The sequence below is a fragment of the Bombina bombina genome, chromosome 6, assembly GCF_027579735.1.
Source record: "Bombina bombina isolate aBomBom1 chromosome 6, aBomBom1.pri, whole genome shotgun sequence".
Classification (NCBI taxonomy): domain Eukaryota; kingdom Metazoa; phylum Chordata; class Amphibia; order Anura; family Bombinatoridae; genus Bombina; species Bombina bombina.
The window spans coordinates 756,266,272-756,289,867 of record NC_069504.1 but is presented as its reverse complement, the minus strand read 5'-3'; the positions used below and the strand labels follow the sequence as shown (position 1 = coordinate 756,289,867).

The 23,596-nt window shown below is 37.1% G+C and overlaps 1 protein-coding gene across 1 annotated transcript in view; it reads left to right on the top strand.

Moving 5' to 3' along the window:
* Window positions 1-23,596, top strand: part of ANGPTL6 (angiopoietin like 6) — a 149,413-nt gene that overhangs the window by 3,212 nt on the left and 122,605 nt on the right. Inside the window, exons 2-3 of the mRNA XM_053719417.1 lie at window positions 4,643-4,838; window positions 7,859-8,055. Of these exons, the coding sequence (XP_053575392.1) occupies window positions 4,643-4,838; window positions 7,859-8,055 (393 nt within the window). The remainder of the gene's footprint in view (window positions 1-4,642; window positions 4,839-7,858; window positions 8,056-23,596) is intronic.

Below are 23,596 nucleotides of genomic sequence, written 5' to 3'. Positions count from 1 at the left end.
TTTCAACAAGGGATAGCAAGAGAACGAAGCACATTTGAAAATAGAAGTGAATTTAAAAGTGTCTTAAAATTGCACACTATCAGAATCATGCAAGTTTATTTTTGACTTTCCTATCTCTTTAAATTAAGGGATGAGAGAAATTAAAATAATGGAAAATTAGTGTGTCTTATTTCGTGGGTGGTTGTGCATACATTTATTACAAAATATTTGCCTTTTAATTATTCTGGGCAGAGAGGGCTGTATATTGCATCCTTTTGTGGGATCTTCTTTTCCACACAAAACTTGTAGTATCATAATAATAAAAAAATATACACAAACTTACAAAGGGCTATATTACAAGTGGTGCACTAACTGTTATGCACAAGTTATAAGGGCTCTTTGCACGCATCGGAAGTAGCACACGTATTACAAGTTGAAAGTAAATGCGTTTGCTCAAGCGTAATTGAATTTAACATGCGTCGCAATAGCGTCGGAGAAGCTCTGGTTAACTGTTACACGAGACAAAAAACATTGAAAACACATTTAAACGTACAATTACACTCATAATAACAATATCTAATAAAAATAATTTTTATTAAATTGCAATAAAAAGTTATAAGGGCTCAAAGATATGAGGTCTCAGGTGTTAGTTTAACATAGAGATACATACATATAAATGTCTAAATATATATATATATATATATATATATATATATATGTATATGTATGTATATATGTATACTGTATATACACATAAATACATATGTAGAAATATATATAAGTGCAATGGAGCACTTTGCTGAAAACATGAAAAAACATGTAATATGCATATTTAATAAAGTGTTTAACTGTGTTTTTATACTTTAAATATTTCACATTTCAATGTTCTGCACATAGGGGAATATGTTCTAAGTATTTTTAAATAGATATATACAGTATATATATATATATATATATATATATATATATATATATATATATATATATATATATATATATATATATCCACAAGTAAGGACTGCACTCACTGGATTCAGTTCAAATAATAACTTATTTATTTAACCATTAAATAAATAAGTTATTATTTGAACTGAATCCAGTGAGTGCAGTCCTTACTTGTGGATATTTATTGAAATTTTGACTAAGCACCCTGGTTGCTGACTATCTTTGAATTGTGAGTGCAGATACACATTGGAAATATATATATATATATATATATATATATATATATATATATATATATATATATATATATATATATAAAATAGATATTCCTTTATGTATCTATCTATCATCTCTTTCTCTCTCTCTCTCTCTCTCTCTCTCTCTCTCTATATATATATATATATATATATATATATATACTGTATATATATATATATATATATATATATATATATATATATATATATATTCTATGTGAAGAACATTAAAATGTGAAATATTAATATTTCATGTCGGGTTAGCGCACTTAAGGATATGCAATCGTGTTTGCGCGTGAGTAAGCGTTTTTTCCCACTTTTTGCACTCCATTGACTTCTTTGGGAGAATATGTTAACACGGTTGTAATATCTGAAATTAAATTTTTTGCACGTGTGCAAAAACTTTTTACTTTCAACTTGTAATATGCACACTACCTGACGTGCGCAAAAAGCAAACTACCGTACCACTCGCAATCTAGCCCATAATAAGTAAGTGTCTTAATATTAGTAAATTCCTTATAGTTCCTTTTTTTCAAGATGGAGACAATGCACACTTTACTTCCTTTAGTGCAGGAGAATCAGTTTATGTCTTTCATTAAAAAAGATACTTTTTTTACAAATGACTATTCACAGGGCTTATATCAAGTTCCTGCGATTTGCATTTCTAGGCAAGCATTATCAGTTTGCTTTGTGGGCCTCACTTTTGGTCTGGCTACAGCACCCCAGAGTGTTTACAGAGGTGTTTTGAGTTATATTGTCTATAGTGCAAGATCAAGGAATCTCTGTATTTCCTTACTTTGATGAGCTTCCTTTTTTCATCTGGTTGTATCTCACACTCAGATGGTTCTTCAGTTGCTTAAGAATCACTGTTGGAAAACTAATATTCCAAATGGCTCCTTAACTCCTCAGATCCTTGTGTCTTTTCTAAGGTTCATGATTGATTGGCGACTATGCATTTGTCTCTGAGAGACCAGTGCAGACTAAAACTTCAACGGGCCTGTGCCCTTCTTAATCTGAACCCCTTTCCCTCTGCCCAGTGCATGGAAGTTGTGGATCTCATGGTGGCTGCCTCAGATGTAGTTTTATTTGGCAGAGTTCTTCTTGGGGCCCTCCAATTGCAGATGCTGCATCAATGGAATGGGGACCATGAGGATCTGTATAGAAGATCCTGTTAAATCACAGGACAAAACAGTATCTAACGGTAACAAACTCACTATTCCTTGGTTCAGACAGCCTCCTTTCTTTGGACAATGGGGGTAGTAATTTCCACAAATGCCAGTCTGATAGGTTAGGGTGTAGTCTGGAGTCTACTAAGGAGGTGAGGTTACTGATAAATATTTTGGCGTTTCAGAGTTGCCCAACCTCAGACAGGAATCTGTTCTTCGATTCCAGTCAGCAGTGGCTTACAACAATTGTCAGGGAAGAATTCCACAGTTCCATAGCAATAAAGGAAGTGTCTCACATCATCAGTTTTGCATCATGTTATCACTGAAATATTTCTGTCATCCACATTTTGGGTGTGAACGATAGGGAGGCAGAAATGTCTCTTCAACTAGGAGGTTTTTGACAAGATTGTGGAAAATTGGGGTCTTCCAGGAAGATATCTTATGGCCTCTCACTTGAATCACATGCTTCCTCAGTATTGTGCCAGGTCCCCAGATCCATGGACGCGTCTGTTTTGCATTAGAACTGCTTCTACTACCTTCTCAGGCTGATTCTCTGGCTCCATTTGCCTGCCAGCTGCAGGTAGTTACTCAAGCAACACCCTATATAAGCAGCTTCCTGCTTCCTCTGCTTGCCTGTGTATAGGATCTTTTCCTGGGTGTGCTTCTCCTGAGAGATTTCCTTTGCTGAACTTTAATGCTAACCTTGCTTGTTTTTTACTTCACCTTTGGATAACAATTCTGCCTGCATTTGCCTGGAAGTGTTTCGACCTTTTGCCTGGACTCTGTTACTATTTGCCTACCAATTCTATACTGTCTTTTGCAAGTGTGCTGACCTCTGGCCTGGATATCGACTCTGCTTCTACTTGCTTCCACTACTATTTTGGTCACGTCCTAGGTTTTATCCTCTGTGCTGGGACATTCCTGGACAGACAGTATACTACCTGTGAAACTTGCAAAGGTTATCACTGGAATTCTTTTAGGATTCCCAGAGTTCTTGAGTTCCTACAGGAGTGTCTGAATAAGGGTTTTGTCAGCCAGTTCTCTTAAGGGTCAGATTTAGTCTCTTTTTTGTTTTGTTTCATGAGAAAATTGTTAAAATTCCAGAGTTTTAGACCTTTGTTCAGAATCTAATCAGAATTAAACCAGTTATTTGTCCAGTTTCTCGTCCTTGGAAACTTAATCTGGTTTTGAGGGTTCTTCAAACTCCTCCTTTTGAGCCTATGCATGGGTTAGAACTTCAGCTTTTAACCTAGAAGGCTATTTCCCTTCTGGCTATTTCATTGGCAAGACGGATTTCTGTGCTTTCAGCTTTGTCATGTAAACCTACTTTTCTGATTTTTTATCAGGTATACGAATGTTCTTCCCACTAGTTATTCTTTCCTTTCAAAGTTAGTATCTACAGATACTATTAATCAGGGAATTGTGGCTTTTTTGTCTAGCTTCTAGCATCTTCTTCACAATCTGGATGTTGTAAGAGCTCACAATATTGTGTGGAATCACAAAAGATTCTATATGCTCTTCTCTTTTTGTTAATTTTTGCAAGGGACAAAAAGCTATGGATGTTACTTTAGCTGTCTTGCTTAATGCCTTAATACATAAGGCATATTTGGTTGCGGGATAAACTCTGCTAGAGCAACTACTAGAGCAGTTGTAATGAGGTATCTTTTGAGACTTACAGGGCAGCTACTTGGTCTTCTTTGCACACTTTTTTGAAGTTTTGTAACTTTGATATGTATGCTTCTTGTGAAGCTGCTTTTTGCAGGAAAGTTCTGTGGGCAGCATACATTCCTTCACTGTTTGTCTCACCCATTTTATGGTGATCTTATGGACTTCACTGCTTAAGTATATATTCCCACATGTATGCTTACCTGACAAATGTATTTATTTTATGATGATGAGTGTCCACAAGCCCCACCCTTTCTTTTTTTTCAGGTAGTGTCAGTACTTGTTTTGTACTTCTTTTGCTCAACTTTATCTTTCCTGCTTTTCTATTTTCTTCATCTATTTGGCTATATGTTGTGGTTACCACATATGTATGAATAACGTTCATGGGAAGTGGGAGGCATTTAAAGCTCTGGAGTGTTGAGGTATCTTTTGCCTTCTTCTAGTGGTCAGTAGGGGAATTCCTACATGTGATGACTCGTCGACTCTAACCATCATAGAAGAAATTAACTTATCAGGTAAGCATAATTTTTTTTTTTTTTCTAATAGCTCATGCATTCACACAAATAACCTTTTTGTGTTACAAATATGTCAATGTTTAATTTTACTACCATAATTACCTTCAATTCTCAGAATTCCGGTCATCATTCATCAGCTGGTGTGAACTCCAATCTTCCTCCCACTGCTATAAAAATCCAGAGCAATGAAAGTCAAGGTAACCATGCAAAGAGTACACCAGAGAAGAAAGGACTGCAGGTAGCCCAACCTGTGACTAGAATTACTACTGAAATACCAGCCTTTGTGTCAACAGAGCCACCCAAGTCATCAGGTAGTTAAAGTTATAAGAATAATAATTTGCTATAACATATAAGAAGAATTGTCTTAGCCAATGATTCTAAAATGTTTTCAGACTGTGGCACACTTGGTATTTTCTGTTGCGGCACACCTGTGTTCTTAACTTAGCTTGTAGTGTAATTAACAGTAAATATAAAGGGGCCTATCTATCAAGCTCCGAATGGAGCTTGATGCCCCGTGTTTCTGGCGAGCCTGCAGACTCACCAGAAACAGCAGTTATGAAGCAGTGGTCACAAAGACCGCAGCTCCATAACCTGTCCGCCTGCTCGCGGACAGACATCGCTGGAATTCAACCTGATCGAGTATGATTGGGTTGACTGACACCTCCTTGCTGGCGGCCGATTGGCCACGAGTCTGCAGGGGGCGGCGTTGCACCGGCAGCTCTTGTGAGCTGCTGGTGCAATGCTGAATACGGAGAGCGTATTGCTCACCGTATTCAGCGAGGTCTGGCGGACCTAATAATGAAAATCATAAAAATTGTCAGGGGTGCCTAAACTTTTGTATACAACTGTATATATACACATACACACACACATATATATATACACACATATACATACACACACACATATATATATACACACATATACATACACACACATATTTATATATATATATAAATATATATATATATACACACATAGACATATACGTAAACACACACCCATAATATATATATATATATATATATATATATATATATATATATATATATATATATATATATATACATACACACACACACACATATACTTACACACACCCATGCATATATATATATATATATATATATATATATACATATACACACATACATATGTATGTATGTATGTATATATATATATATATATATATATATATATATATATATATATATATATATATAGAATGTGTGTATGTGTACCATTTATCAGCAATTACACAATGCTTTGCTAAACACCTGCATACAAAGGAACATTTTTACAGCATTTACAACAATTTAATATTTTAGTTGATGTCTAAAAGAAAGCAAATTTGAGATATATATGCTGTGCAGTTTTCACTCTATTTCAGACTACTGAGGCCAACAATCTCAAAACATCTTATGCAGAAGCAGTGGACAAAATACATGACCGTCACATACTAAGACACAAATGTCAAAGAAAATAAAGGAACATTTAAGCAATATAAAGAGAGGCATAACCTGGTAGTCTGATGAATATCAGAAGTCTCACAGTGTAGCTGAATTCAGCATTGGAAGCCAAGCCCCCGCTATCCTTCAGTGAGAGGTTGTGAAGATTTATATCACAGCCACACAAGCAGAGGTTCTGTAATGGCAGGGAGAAGTGCTGCAATTAACTCTAACACCTCTCCCAGCCAAGTGCAGGACATTTCTCCCGCGCTATAAATATGCTGCATATGTTCAACATCAGGGTTAAAAAAGCAGCCTACCGTTTTACTGTGGACGGTCTTGACAGCTCATCTGCACTCTCTGTGAGCCCTCTCTCCTCCTGTCTCTACTTCAAAGCAACATCTTTTCAACGCTTCTTACACATCTTTTATTATTATTATTCTTTATTTATAAAGCGTCAACAGATTCCGCAGTGCTGCCCATGGGTACAAGGATAACAGTACAATGGAGAAACAATACAACTAAATTTTAGAGATAAAAACAGGGGGAATTGAGGGCCCTATTCCCGTGGGAACTTACAATCTATATGGGATCTGCCATCTTCTCTGTGCACAGGCTTTTAGAGAGAGGATAGGGCAGATGTGTAAGAAGTAAAAGCACCACTAAAAATGTAATAAATCTTGTGATGTACACATACACTATGCCTACTGCTACAGTGCCGAATCATCCGATCACTTACTGCCTGTGTTCACCGCATGTGATGTACACATACACTATGCCTACTGCTACAGTGCCGAATCTGCCGATCACTTACTGCCTGTGTTCACCGCGGTCCTGCCCCCTCTCCATTCCTTCTCTTACCTAACAGCCAGCACTGATGGGCCCCCCAGAAGGCTAGGCCCGATCACAACTTAGCAACGCCCTAAGTTAAGCCCCTGGACAGACTATCTGCCAGTACGTAAGAAGGTGGTGACCAGTGGGGGTGGAGGAGTGAAGAAAGCTGTTTAGGAGGATTAGGTAGCGATCAGGGGGCAGGAGGTGTCCGGTGGGAGGAAATATTAACACTACATGCTACTTGATTGACCCCTTCACTGCCGGTGGAAGCAGCCTTCTAATTGCTAAAAACCAATGGCAAAGCCATGCATCTCTGCTGTTTCTGAACAATGCAGATTCCAGAAAATATTTTATAACCATTTGTCTTATGACTGCAGTAGTTGTGTGTAAACAATAAAGTTGATTATATTTGGCGGCCAAATAGTGGCATCAAATATACTAAAATGGGCCTAGATTAATACCTTGGGTTGTCTAATTTAGAAATATATTATAGTTATGGGATTCATTTTGAGATTTTTGGCAGTTCTGCTATCCCAAATTAGAGTTAGCCTATTGCATCATTTTAGACATAGCTGCAGACAAAAATCTAAAAATATTAAAAATAATAAAAGTACATTTTGTGTTAGCTAAATCGGTGGATGCCAATTAACATATTTTATGATTTTTTTTCTACAGTTAAAAATCTACAGGTTTTTGTGAAATGTGATTTTTTTTTTTTTTTTTTTTACTTTTCTGGGTAATTTTACAATAATTTCTGAATTCTGTGAATAAATAGCTAGTTGAAACTGTCATCATTTGAAAGCTTTATTTATGCAAAACATAAATATATGTATTTTTCATAGGTAAATTAAAATAATAAATGCTGTTTCTGTTTAAACTGAGTGATAGCAAAATTGCTAAAAATTCAACAGTATTTTGGATGTTTTTCTCTGAAATTGAAGGGGTTAAAGCATTATAGATAATTACTGAGAAAAAGATTATGTAATATGGGACATAAATACTAATGGGAATCTACATCATCAATACAAAACTGACATTGCTTTCTGTAGCAGGACCATGGGTGAACTGTTTTGATGCCTTCATGGGAGGCCATAAATCCAATGGAATCTATCTCTTAAAACCACATGGCGGGAACCAGGTGATGCAGGCTTGGTGTGAACAGGAGCTGACTGGAGGAGGCTGGACGGTCATCCAACGACGTCAGGATGGATCCATCAATTTCTTTACCACTTGGCACAACTACAAGGTTACACAGCCATAACTTTACTGTTCCACATTTAAACCATGTTTCTTTCATTAGTGTATTCTGAAACACTTATTTCTTTATAAAATTCATCTCTACTCAGTTGTGTATTTAGTTTTTATGCTGCCCTGGGCACTGGGAAATCGGTTCCCCTTTGAAACTTCTTTAGTCCAACAATTTCAACACATGCTGTTCTAGAATATTTGTCACAACCAGATTCCAAGGATGCAAGGATGGGTCATACACCTTCACTTGAAAACTAGGGATTTTAAAATAAATAGTTGGAGAGTATAGGGGAGGGATGACATAATTTCATAGAACTGCTTCAAAATGTGCTGCCCTCTCTAAAATCTGCTGACCTAGGCACACACCTAGGGCTAGATTATGAGCGGAGCTCTATGTATTGCTCCTGCTCATGTGCTAACTCTGCTCGACATTGGGTAGCACGCATATTACAAGTTGTTCACTCATGCACTAACCTGACGCATGCAAAGACACAAAGTTAGAATATTGTGACTGCATTAACATACTACCCCAAAGACTTCAAAGGAGCGATAAAAGCAGGAAAAAATCCATACTCGCGAGCTAACATGAACCACCATAAGCCCCGTACTCGAATAACCCCTAATCTGCGACATAGCCCACATTGGAAACTACCACACTACACTATTAATTCCTAACCCGCCACATAGCCCACTGCAAACTACCCCACTACACTAATAATGCCTAAACCGCCAAACCAATGCATCGCAAACTACCCCACTATTAACCCTAAACCACCATAACCCCATCACAAAATACCCCTCTACACTATTAACCTCTAAACCACCACAACCACCATTACAAAATACCCACTAACATCTAAACCCCTAACCAGATAACCCCATAACCTAACACTTCCTAAGTTACCAAAAAAGAACCCTAACACTACATGAAAATAAAAAAAATCTAACATTACCTGAAGCCCCCCTAACATTACATTTAAAAAAGCTACAATTACAGAAAATAAAAAAGCGTTATGGCAAAAGTTGAACCTGGCTTCTACGTGGCAGTGGTGGTCCATCTTCATCTCCAGCGGCCCATCTTTATTCTGGCATTGGTCTACTATCTTTGTCCATCTTCTTATTTTCTATTTTTTCATCCCCAACATCCTCTTCATCTGCCGCACACTAAATTTTAAATGCGAGGTAACCCCTTTGGGGCCAATTTATCAAGGGTCGAATGGCCCCTGATGCCCCTGTTTCCACGAGAGCCTTTAGGCTCGCCGGAAACAGCAGTTATGAACCATTTTCAAATTTAAACCAGCCAATAGAAAAAGATTTCATTCTTTTGGCTGATTTGAATTTGAAATTTGAATTTGAAAATGAAAATCAGCCAATAGGAATGCAAAAGTATCCCTATTTTAAGGGGGTACCTTGCATTCAGAATTCATGCAGCGGATGACCGCATGAAGAGGACGTCAGGGACAGAAGATCTGAAGATAAGAAGATGGATGAAGACAGAAGACTGCTGCCCGGGATGAAGATGGAACCGCAAACGGGATGAAGATTGACCGCCTCCGCAATATAGGAGCCGGATTCAACTTTTGCTGTTGTATTTCCCCCAGAAAACAATTTTACCAAGCAGTGATTCAACCTACTCCCAGCTGATGAGTGGCAATAACCACGAAACAGTTGTCCTGGGATTGGTCTGAATCACTGTACTAACCCTAGCTAAGCTAAGAAGCTGTGTAATGCAGCGATGCTATGGCGTCTGCCTTAAAAAGCAGGCTAGAAGTAAAAAAGTGAGTCATTGTGAACCTCATTTGCATATCTCCCCCAGAGTCCTTTGCTGCATTGGAAACAGTGTAATCAGAGAGTTTCTGGGGTATAAGCAAGTCTTCTGACTTGTTTAGATTTGTAAATGGTTTACACAATGAGTTATTTTCTCTACATTTTGGATTTAGTGGAAGATTTTAAACTCACTTTTTCACCTCCTCATATTTTAAATTGCTGTTGTATTTCCCCCAGAAAACAATTTTACCAAGCAGTGATTCAACTTACTCCCAGCTGATGAGTGGCAATAACCACAAAACAGCTGACCTGGGATTGGTCTTATTCACTGCACTAACCCTAAATAGTTTAGAAGCTGTGTATTGCAGCGTTGCTATGGCATAAAAGGGAAGTCTGCCTTAAAAAGCAGGCTAGAAGTAAAAAAGTGAGTCATTGTGAACCTCATTTGCATATCTCCCCCAGAGTCCTTTGCTCCATTGGAAACAGTGTAATCAGAGAGTTTCTGGGGTATAAGCAAGTCTTCTGACTTGTTTAGATTTGTAAATGGTTTACACAATGAGTTATTTTCTCTACATTTTGGATTTAGTGGAGGATTTTAAGCTCACTTTTCGCCTCCCCATATTTTAAATTGCTGTTGTATTTCCCCCAGAAAACAATTTTACCAAGCAGTGATTCAACCTACTCCCAGCTGATGAGTGGCAATAACCACGAAACAGCTGTCCTGGGATTGGTCTGAATCACTGTACTAACCCTAGCTAAGCTTAGAAGCTGTGTAATGCAGCGATGCTATGGTGTAAAGGGAAGTCTGCCTTAAAAAGCAGGCTAGAAGTAAAAAAGTGAGTCATTGTGAACCTCATTTGCATATCTCCCCCAGAGTCCTTTGCTGCATTGGAAACAGTGTAATCAGAGAGTTTCTGGGGTTTAAGCAAGTCTTCTGACTTGTTTAGATTTGTAAATGGTTTACACAATGAGTTATTTTATCTACATTTTGGATTTAGTGGAGGATTTTAAACTCACTTTTCGCCTCCCCATATTTTAAATTGCTGTTTTATATATATATATATATATATATATATATATATATATATATATATATATATATATATATATATATATATAAACAACAAGCTTGCACTCACTGGTCTTTTTTTGTGAAATATTTTAATTGAAAAACTGTGACGTTTCGAGGACAAAGTATCCCCTACTTTGTCCTCGAAACGTCACAGTTTTTCAAGTAAAATATTTCACAAAAAAAGACCAGTGAGTGCAAGCTTATTGTTTTTCTATACTAATTCTCACTAGCACCCTGGCAGTCATTGGAAGGTGAGAGTGCACATCTCTGCTACTTATATATATATATATATATAAATCAATAAAACATTTTTGCATAGGAAATTAGCACATCTAGGCAAGTATCCCCGCTTGCTTTTCCCCAATAAAACTCCATATACAATGTTAACAATGCATAAGAGGATTCTGGGTAAGATATGCAAACTAGATATGAAAAATCAAAAAATTTGCTTCAGATACTGTTTTAACACAGTAATCCCTTAATAGGGTTAATGCAGCAAATAGAAATCACTGCTAGACACCCTGGCCTCTATTTAACAAGGTCTGGCGGACCTGATCCAACAGTGCGGATCAGGTCCGCCAGACCTCGCTGAATACGGAGAGCAATACGCTCTCCGTATTCAGCATTGCATGCAACGCCGCCCCCTGCAGACTCGCGGCCACCAGATTGGCCGCCAGCAGGGAGGTGTCAATCAACCCGATCGTACTCGATCGGGTTGAATTGCGGCGATGTCTGTCCGCCTGCTCAGAGCAGGCAGATAGGTTATGGAGCAGCGGTCTTTGTGACCGCTGCTTCATAACTGCTGTTTGTGGCGAGCCTGCAGGTTCGCCAGAAACACGGGGCATCAAGCTCCATTTGGAGCTTGATAGATAGGCCCCCCTGTTTCGTTCTTTTTGAAACTCTTCAGTAGCAGATAGATTTCTAATTGCTGCTTAAGTAAAGCTAATTACAGGGTTAAATTAAAATGTATTAAAATTATGGTGGAGATAAAATTTTGAGATTAAAATCCTCCATGTTTCAAAAGTAAATCAATAAAACATTTTTGCATAGGAAATTAGCACATCTAGGCAAGTATCCCTGCTTGCTTTTCCCCAAGTATTATTATTATTATACTTTATTTATGAAGCGCCATCATATTCCGCAGCGCTGTCAATGGATACAGTTCATTTAAATAAAACAATAATATAAATCTTCTAAGACTAAGAGACAGGACAGAATTAACAAACACATACAGGAGGAATCGAGGGCCCTATTACCGTGGGAACTTACAATCTAGAAGGGTAGGAGGTTGAGAAACAGGAGGTGAGGACTGCAAGATTAAGAAAGATGTTAAGATGAGGGAAATGTTGTTAGGTAAGAGAAATATTATTGAGTTGGGTGGTAGGCTTCTCTGAACAGAAAAGTCTTCAGAGAGCATTTAAAGAAAGAAAGATTAGGGCAAAGCCTGACAGCACGAGGGAGAGTGTTCAAGAGGGTAGGTGCTGCATGACAGAAGTCTTGCAGTCTAGCATGAGAGGAGGTGATAGTTGCAGATGCAAGGAGGAGGTCATTGTTGGATCTTAGTGGGCGGGATGGAGTATAGGGGTAGAGGGGAGCGGTGTTGGTGAGTGCTTTGTATGCAAGGGTGAGAATTTTGAATTTTATTCTTCTGTGTATGGGGAGCCAATGAAGGGACTCGCAGAGAGGTGCAGTAGATACAGAGCAACGGGAAAGGTGGATCAGCCTGGCAAAGGCATTTAGGATGGATTGAAGGGGGGAGAGGCGGGAAAGAGGAAAGCCAGAAAGTAGGTTATTGCAGTAGTCAAGTCGGGAAATAAAAAGGGAGTGGATTATACATTGTTACCAATGCACAAGAGGATTCTAGGTAAGATATGCAAATTAAATATGCAAAATCACAACATTTTTGCTTCAGATACTGTTTTAACACAGCAATCCCTTAAAAGGGTTAATGCAGCAAAAAAAAAAATCACTGCTAGATGGCCTGTTTTGTTCTTTTTGGAACTCTTCAGTAGCAGATAGATTTCTAATTGCTGCTTAGGCAAAGCTAATTTCAGGGTTAAATCAAAATTCATTAAAATTATGGTGACAATGTATATGAAGTTTTACTGGGGAAAAGCAAGCGGGAATACTTGCCCAGATGTGCTAATTTCCTATGCAAAAATGTTTTATTGATCTACTTTTGAAACATGGAGGATTTTAATCTCAAAATTTTATCTCCACCATAATTTTAATGAATTTTTATATATATATATATATATATATATATATATATATATATATATATATATATATATATATATATATATATATATACATACATATGTATTTTTATGTGTGTATATGTATTTACAGACATATCTACACACATATATATATATATATGTCTATATATGTGTATATATGTATTTATAAGTGTATTGGAGCCTTTTGCAGTTTAAGTGATGGTAAAGCGGAGCATTTTAAAAACCTTCACCATTTCTGTGCCGATGCACACATCTAAACTCGCCGGCTCTGGCCTCCCACAGGATATCGGTCTCTTTCAATGAGCTGACGTTTGCACCTCTGAACCAATAGTCATGCGTATCAACTGACAGGTTTCTGTATGCACGCATGGCTATTGGTTTAGAGGTGCAAGCAGCACATAAAAAAACAAGAAGATACAGATGCGCCACATGGCCCAATATTGTTTGATCTGAAGTACAAATAGTGGGTATGATTACACTCGCATGTATGAAGGCACTCCAGATAGTGCAGAAGGAGCAATCTGGGATCTATAACAGTCACCCAGAAGACCGACCTCTTGTGATAAGTGTGTGATCTTTAATAGGAAAATACACAAAGGTGCCTATATGGCCTAGTACAGTTTATCCAGATTAAATGCAAACAGTAAGTATTAGATGCACTCACATTTGTTGAAGCATCTCCAGTGATGCTAGTAGGGCAGGATGGGATCAATTCAGTCACCCACCAGACTTATCAGGCAATGCAGGAAACTCCAGAAATCCAACTGACTGAATTGATCCCATCCTGCCCTACTAGCATCACTGGAGATGCTTCAACAAATGTGAGTGCATCTAATACTTACTGTTTGCATTTAATCTGGATAAACTGTACTAGGCCATATAGGCACCTTTGTGTCTTTTCCTATTACAGATCACACACTTATCATTCTGGGTGACTGTTATAGATCCCAGATTGCTCCTTCTGCACTATCTGGAGTGCCTTCATACATGTGAGTGTAATCATACACACTATTTGTACACCTTCAGATCAAACAATATTGGGCCATGTGGCGCATCTGTATCTTCTTGTTTTTTTAGACTGCTGTCCTTGGGTCCAGGCCGGGTCCTCTACAGATTGCTGCCTCCACTGATCACTTCTACATAAAAGACTTTCAAAATTTGTATCCACTGTTGACCTCAATACCATTTGTGTTATTACTACACCTTATGCTCTTTATTGGTAAATTCAGCTGGTATTATATTATTGTATATTTATTCCAATGTTCTGCACATAGCAGACTATGTTCTATGTATTTATTAATAGATATTCCTATATATATATATATATATATATATATATATATATATATATATATATATATATATATATATATATATATGTATATATCTATATCTGTATATAATCTGTGTACATATGTATTAATGTATTTATATGTGTATATATGTATTTATAGACATATATACACATATAAAAAAATAAAAACATTATTATTTTTATGATTGTTTCTTTTTTGGTACTGTAATGAACATGTACACTAAATTAAAATGTATGTATTGGTGTAAAAGATAACAGAGTATGTATTGCTGTTAAATGTTTTATTACTTTTTCTCCAGACTGGCCCCTATTTTGTGGAACTTTCTCCCTTGCGCTACACGACTCTCCCCTAGTTTTCAAACTTTCAAGCGCTCCTTAAAGACTCTACTGTTCAAGGATGCTTACAATATACACTAACATTTTGATATCTTAGTTCCTCTCCCCCTTTAAGCTATCCCCTGAACCCCCTTAGCATGTAAGCCTTTGAGCCTAGCTGCTTTGTAGATCACTTTCATGAGTAATGATTTACAATAGTGAAACTCTTGGCAGCGCCCTCTATCCCTTTGTCTCTTATAATTGTCACCCTGCATATTTTGACCCATGTCGTTAGCACTGTGGAATCTGCTGGCGTTCTACAAATAACTGATAATAATAAATAGCTATGTGTATATATATATATATATATATATATATATATATATATATATATATATATATGTGTGTATATATAAATATATGTGTGTGCATTAGTGCCCTTTGTAGTTAGGTAGATGAAAACATGTTAAAGGGACAACACCAGAATTTTTGTTGTTTTAAAAGATAGATAATCCCTTAATTACCAATTCCCCAGTTTTGCATAACCAACACAGTTATAATTATACACATTTTACCTCTGTAATTACCTTGTATCTAAGCCTCAGCAGACTGCCCCCTTATTTCAGTTCTTTTGACAGACTTGCATTTTAGCCAATCAGAGCTGTCTCCATGGTAAATGTATGTGCATGAGCTCAATGTTATCTATATGAAATACGTGAACTAATGCCCTCTAGTGGTGAAAAACTATCAAAATGCATTTAGATTAGAGGCGGCCTTCAAGGTCTAAGAAATTAGCATATGAACCTCCTAGGTTTAGCTTTCAACTAAGAATACCAAGAGAACAAAGCAAACATGATGATAAAAGTAAATTGGAAAGTTGTTTAAAATTACATGCCCTATTTGAAACATGAAAGTTTTTTTTTGGGCTTGACTCTCCCTTTAAAGCATATTTATACAATATTTATATTTTCATCTCGGGTATGCGCATATCCCAGTATGTGATCAGGTATGCTCATATTACTAACAAACATGTTAAAGAACATTGGAATATGAAATATTCAAATTTTCATGTTGGGTTAGCGCTAATGAGAATATGTGATGGTGTTTGCACGAGAGTTGGGTGTGTTTTTTTCTCCATTGACTTATATAGGGGAATATGTGAACGCGCACACAATATTGTAAATTCAAATTTTTGCGCTAGTCGTGTTACCGCTAGTGCAAAATACATTTTTTGGGTACTTGTAATACCAGCGCAAAAATCTTCATTGTAGCTGCGTTTTGTGGAAACGCAAAATACTGCACCACTTGTAATCTGGCCCTAAATCAATGTAACATGTCTTAACAAGGAGAATGCTAACAATGCATTAATATTAATAATGAAAGAACAAAGATATATACAAGTGCTCTGAGTTCTCCAAAACGAGTATCCAGTTGGCTTTTCACAATGGACTAGTCTCTGGACAGCATATATTAAGGCAGTCAAATGTGAAACTATACACAAAGTACGTTTGTCAAGAATGAGAGTCCAGTTTAATAGGAAAAAAAATATGATAGAAGTTAGTATCCAGATATACCACACAAACCTAGTCAAGCCAAGGGCCCCTAAAAAGGGCCATGATACCCAAATGTTGAAACACTTGAAAGTGACGCAGCATAGCTGTAAAAAGCTGACTAGAAAATATCACCTGAACATCTCTATGTAAAAAAGAAAGATATTTTACCTCAAACGTTCCTCAGTAGCCACATCCCATTGTAAAGGACTTCTAAGCAGCAAATCAGTATGTCTGTCCAGACTAATCCCCTGCCACTTTAATACTGTTAAAGGACCAGTCAACACTGTAGATTTGCATAATCAACAAATGCATGATAAGAAGACAATGCAATAGCACTTAGTCTGAACTTCAAATGAGTAGTAGATTCTTGTTAAATAAATTGCAAAGTTATGTCTATTTCCACTCCCCCCGTATCATGTGACAACCATCAGCCAATCACAAATGCATATACGTATATGCTATGAATTCTGGCACATGCTCAGTAGGAGTTGGTGACTCAAAAAGTATAAATATAAAAAGACTGCACATTTTGTTAATGGAAGTAAATTGGAAAGTTGTTTAAAATTGCATGCTCTATCTGAATCATGAAGTTTCATTTTGACTTGAGTGTCCCTTTAACTCTTCCCCTTTAAGACTATACACTTGCCCCTTGGACTATAAACCCCTCCCTTTTTAAGACTACCTGAACACCTCACACCCTCTAATCCTGCCCCTTTAAAACGATCTGCAATATACCACTTTAAGACTGGGCTAAATGAGCCACTGTGTTTTAAGAGTACCTGACCCCTCCCCTCTAAGATTATCTACAACCTGCTCTTTTAGAATATCCATCCCTTCCATGCTTAAAGGGACAGTCAACCATAGAATTGTTATTGTTTTAAAAGATAGATAATCCCTTTATTACTCTTTCTCCAGTTTTGCATAACCAACACAGTTATATTAATATACATTTTACCTCTGTGATTACCTTGTATCTAGGAACCTTCTTCCAGCCCCCTGATCACATGACTGTGACTGTTTATTATCTATTGTCTTAAATTTAGCATTGTATTGTGCTAGATCTTAAATAACTTTCTGTGCCTGAACACAGTGTTATCTATATAGCCCACGTGTACTTTCTGTCTCTTTGTGTTGAAAAGAGATTTAAAAAGCATGTGATAAGAGGCAGCCCTCAAAGGCTTAGAAATTAGCATATGAGCCTACCTATGTTTAGCTTAAACTAAGAATACCAAGAGAAAAAAGCAAATTTGATGATAAAAGTAAATTGGAAAGTTGATTAAAAATAAAAGTCCTATCTGAATAATGAAAGCCACCTAAATTATACATATGAACCCCTAATCTGCTGCCCCTAACATTGCCGACACCTACATTATATTTATTAACCCCTAATCTGCACCCCCAACGTCACCGCTACCTAACTACAATTATTAACCCCTAATGTGCCGACCGGACATCGCCGCCACTATAATAAAGTTATTAACCCCTAAACCTAAGTCTAACCCTAACCCTAACACCCCCCTAACATAAATATAATTTAAATAAAACGAAATAATATTCCAATAATTAAATAAATTAATCCTATTTAAAAATAAATATTTACCTATAAAATAAACCATAAGATAGCTACAATATAACTAATAGTTACATTGTAGCTATTTTAGGATTTATATTTATTTTACAGGCAACTTTGGAATTATTTTAACTAGGTACAATAGCTATTAAATAGTTAATAACTATTTAATAGCTACCTAGTTAAAATAATTACAAAATTACCTGTGAAATAAATCCGAACCTAAGTTACAATTAAACCTAACACTACACTATCATTAAATTAATTAAATAAATTAACTACAATTACCTACAATTAAATTTAATTAAATAAACTAAACTATAGTACAAAAACAAACAAACACTAAATTACAGAAAATAAAAAAATTACAAGAAATTTAAACTAATTACACCTAATCTAAGCCCCCTAATAAAATAAAAAAGCTCCCCAAAATAATAAAATGCCCTACCCTATTCTAAATTACAAAAGTAATCAGCTCTTTTACCAGCCCTTAAAAGGGCTTTTTGCGGGGCATTGCCCCAAAGTAATCAGCTCTTTTACCTGTAAAAAATTTTTACAACCCCCCCAACATTAAAACCCACCACCCACATACCCCTACTCTAACCCACCCAAACCCCCCTTAAAAAAACCTAACACTAACCCCCTGAAGATCTCCCTACCTTGAGTGGTCTTCACCCAACCGGGCCGAAATCTTCATCCAAGGTGCGCAGAAGAGATCCTTCATCCGGTAGAAGTCTTCATCCAGGCGGCATCTTCAATCTTCATCCATGCGGAGCCATCTTCCAAGGAGCCGACGCGGAGCCATCCTCTTCATCCGGAGTCTTCTTACACAATGACGGTACCTTTAAGTGACGTCATCCAAGATGGCGTCCCTCGAATTCCGATTGGCTGATAGGATTCTATCAGCCAATCGGAATTAAGGTAGGAAAAATCTGATTGGCTGATTCAATCAGCCAATCAGATTGAAGTTCAATCCGATTGGCTGATGCAATCAGCCAATCGGATTGAGCTTGCATTCTATTGGCTGTTCCAATCTATGGATCCATTTATATTCCATTTGTAATAACTTTTTATCTCTGTCTCCCCCTCTTACAAAATAAAAAGTTATTACAAATGAAATATAAATGGATCCATAAATTGGACACAATTGCTCCAAAGGGATTAAATTACCATCAATGACTGACACTATTTCCTATGAAGCGTGAACTTGGCTTGGCAACACAAAATGAAAATGTCCATAAGATGAGCTGTATAAGATTTTATTGATTATATACTCTATGTACTCATACTGAGCCTAACATACCCAAGAAATAATGGATGCTGTTTATCGCTTCCCTCTACCATCTGGTAGATTTTATCTATCTGATGATAGTTCCCATGTTCCATTTATAAGTTGGGATAGGTAGACTATTGTCTTCCCTAGTGGTTTGGCACAGTATTTGCCTGCAATATGATATACATCATGTTTTTATATAGATTGATAAACACTAGGGTTAAAGGGATACTAAACCCAAATTTTTTCTTTCATGATTCAGATAGAGCATGCAATTTTAAGCAACGTTCTAATTTACTCCTATTATCAATTTTTCTTCGTTCTCTTGCTATCTTTATTTGAAAAAGAAGGCATCTAAGCTAATGAGCCAGCCAATTTTTGGCTTAGAATGATGGACAGCACTTGTTTTTTGGTGGGTGCATTTAGCCACCAATAAGCAAGCACAACCCGGGTTGTTAACCAAAAATGGGCCGGCTTGTAAACTTTCACTCTTGCTTTTCAAATAAAGATAGCAAGAGAATGAAGAAATATTGATAATAGGAGTAAATTAGAACATTGTTTAAAATTGCATGCTCTATCTCAATCATGAAAGAAAAATTTTGGGTTTAGTGTCCCTTTAACCTAATGGTGTTTAGAATAATAGGAATATAAATATGGAGGTTCTTCCTAAATTTGTTTACTGAATGGGATAGTTTTCCCTTCTATAATGGTATTACAGCAGACTTTTATTTTGTCCCTTGATTTCTTTATATTTAAAGTGATTGTAAAGTTTTAAGAATTAAAGCCCAGTATCTAAAAATACTCTTAGAAACACACTTTAAAAAAAAAAATATATATATATATATATATATATATATATACTTATCATTTCAATAAGGTAAACGAACGGCCGATCCTCCGCATCTCCGACTGTATTTTGCATATCAATGATGAATCCGGCTTCCTCCAATTGTTGCGTGCCCAACAAGCTGGACACCAATGAGGGCACGCAATGATTGAAGGAAGCTGGATTAGTCCTCGATCTGCAAAATACAGAAGGTGAAGCAGGCAGAGGATCGGCTGTCTGTTTACCGTAACAAAATGGTAAGTATTTTAAAAACAAAAAAAAGCATGTTGGTAAAGTTTAATGAATTAAACTGCCCATGTTTTTACGAGTATTTTTAGATACTGGGCTCTAATGTTTTAAACTTTACAATCACTTTAACAGTCAGCAAATTCAATGGAAATCAGAATATTTTTACATAGTTGTAAATATATTCTATTTTTCCACTAGATGGTGGTGTTCACTAAGATATGAACACATACTGCACATAGGAAGCATTGCACATAGAAATATTGAACTGCTCACAATTTTGACAGGAGCAGTTTTACAGCCGGTGTTTAGACAAAATAGCGAATCCGACAAATTAGCAAACCACGTCACTTCCTGTGAGGTGGCATCGGCTGTTTCAAAATGTCTCACCTTAATGCACATGGCATTCCTGGCAGCAGTGTCAAATTCCTCGACTGTGGTATTTAATGATTTCTATACTGCCCCAAGCTAACTTTGTCATCTGCAGCAGGAGATAAATACAACACAATCATCATTTACTGTACACTGAGTTTATATGTCTCCCACACTGGTATTACTCTGTGAAAGTGTGGTCTGCATTGTTTACTTAGACCTTGTTTAATCTTGTTGTAATTCATGACCTTTGTTAATTAGAAGCATGTGACTGTTATTACCTTTAAATTGTATGTCCTTAGCTTTTTACATCAAGCTTGCTTGTTAGATCAGTGGAGCATGTGTAGTTCTCCAACACCTAGATTACGAGTCTTGCGAAATACCAGGTGCGTAAGGAACGCAAAAAATCCTAGTCTAAACACCCCTAGTCTGATGCCCCCCGACATGACAGACACTAATAAAAGTTATTAACCCCTAATCCACAGCTCCCCGACACTAAATAAAATTATTAACCCCTAATCCACCGCTCCCCGACATTGCAAAAACATAATTTATGTAAGAACTTACCTGATAAATTCATTTCTTTCATATTAGCAAGAGTCCATGAGCTAGTGACGTATGGGATATACATACCAGGAGGGGCAAAGTTTCCCAAACCTCAAAATGCCTACAAATACACCCCTCACCGCACCCACAAATCAGTTTAACGAATAGCCAAGAAGTGGGGTGATAAGAAAAAAGTGCGAAAGCATAAAAAATAAGGAATTGGAATAATTGTGCTTTATACAAAAAAATCATAACCACCACAAAAAGGGTGGGCCTCATGGACTCTTGCTAATATGAAAGAAATTAATTTATCAGGTAAGTTCTTACATAAATTATGTTTTCTTTCATGTAATTAGCAAGAGTCCATGAGCTAGTGACGTATGGGATAATGACTACCCAAGATGTGGATCTTTCCACGCAAGAGTCACTAGAGAGGGAGGGATAAAATAAAGACAGCCAATTCCGCTGAAAAATATCCACACCCAAAATAAAGTTTAAATTTTATAATGAAAAAAACTGAAAACATAAGCAGAAGATTCAGACTGAAACAGCTGCCTGAAGTACTTTTCTACCAAAAACAGCTTCAGAAGAAGAAAACACATCAAAATGGTAGAATTTAGTAAAAGTATGCAAAGAAGACCAAGTTGCTGCTTTGCAAATCTGATCAACCGAAGCTTCATTCCTAAACGCCCAGGAAGTAGAAACTGACCTAGTAGAATGAGCTGTAATCCTTTGAGGCGGAGTTTTACCCGACTCGACATAAGCATGATGAATTAAAGATTTCAACCAAGATGCCAAAGAAATGGCAGAGGCCTTCTGACCTTTCCTAGAACCGGAAAAGATAACAAATAGACTAGAAGTCTTTCGGAAATTCTTAGTAGCTTCAACATAATATTTCAAAGCTCTAACTACATCCAAAGAATGCAATGATTTCTCCTTAGAATTCTTAGGATTAAGACATAATGAAGGAACCACAATTTCTCTACTAATGTTGTTGGAATTCACAACCTTAGGTAAAAATTCAAAAGAAGTTTGCAACACCACCTTATCCTGATGAAAAATCAGAAAAGGAGACTCACAAGAAAGAGCAGATAATTCAGAAACTCTTCTGGCAGAAGAGATGGCCAAAAGGAACAAAACTTTCCAAGAAAGTAATTTAATGTCCAATTAATGCATAGGTTCAAACGGAGGAGCTTGAAGAGCCCCCAGAACCAAATTCAAACTCCAAGGAGGAGAAATTGACTTAATGACAGGTTTTATACGAACCAAAGCTTGTACAAAACAATGAATATCAGGAAGATTAGCAATCTTTCTGTGAAAAAGAACAGAAAGAGCAGAGATTTGTCCTTTCAAGGAACTTGCAGACAAACCTTTCTCCAAACCATCCTGAAGAAACTGTAAAATTCTCGGAATTCTAAAAGAATGCCAGGAAAAATGATGAGAAAGACACCAAGAAATATAAGTCTTTCAGACTCTATAATATATCTCCCTAGATACAGATTTACGAGCCTGTAACATAGTATTAATCACAGAGTCAGAGAAACCTCTTTGACTAAGAATCAAGCGTTCAATCTCCATACCTTTAAATTTAAGGATTTGAGATCCTGATGGAAAAAAGGACCTTGCGACAGAAGGTCTGGTCTTAACGGAAGAGTCCACGGTTGGCAAGAGGCCATCCGGACAAGATCCGCATACCAAAACCTGTGAGGCCATGCTGGAGCTACCAGCAGAACAAACGAGCAGTCCTTCAGAATCTTGGAGATCACTCTTGGAAGAAGAACTAGAGGCGGAAAGATATAAGCAGGATGATACTTCCAAGGAAGTGACAATGCATCCACTGCTTCCGCTTGAGGATCCCTGGATCTGGACAGATACCTGGGAAGTTTCTTGTTTAGATGAGAGGCCATCAGATCTATTTCTGGAAGTCCCCACATTTGGACAATCTGAAGAAATACCTCTGGGTGAAGAGACCATTCGCCCGGATGCAACGTTTGGCGACTGAGATAATCCGCTTCCCAATTGTCTATACCTGGGATATGAACCGCAGAAACTAGACAGGAGCTGGATTCCGCCCAAACCAGAATTCGAGATACTTCTTTCATAGCCAGAGGGCTGTGAGTCCCTCCTTGATGATTGATGTATGCCACAGTTGTTACATTGTCTGTCTGAAAACAAATGAATGATTCTCTCTTTAGAAGAGGCCAAGACTGAAGAGCTCTGAAAATTGCACGGAGTTCCAAAATATTGATCGGTAATCTCACCTCCTGAGATTCCCAAACCCCTTGTGCCGTCAGAGACCCCCACACAGCTCCCCAACCTGTAAGACTTGCATCTGTTGAGATTACAGTCCAGGTCGGAAGAACAAAAGAAGCCCCCTGAACTAAACGATGGTGATCTGTCCACCACATCAGAGAGTGTCGTACAATCGGTTTTAAAGATAT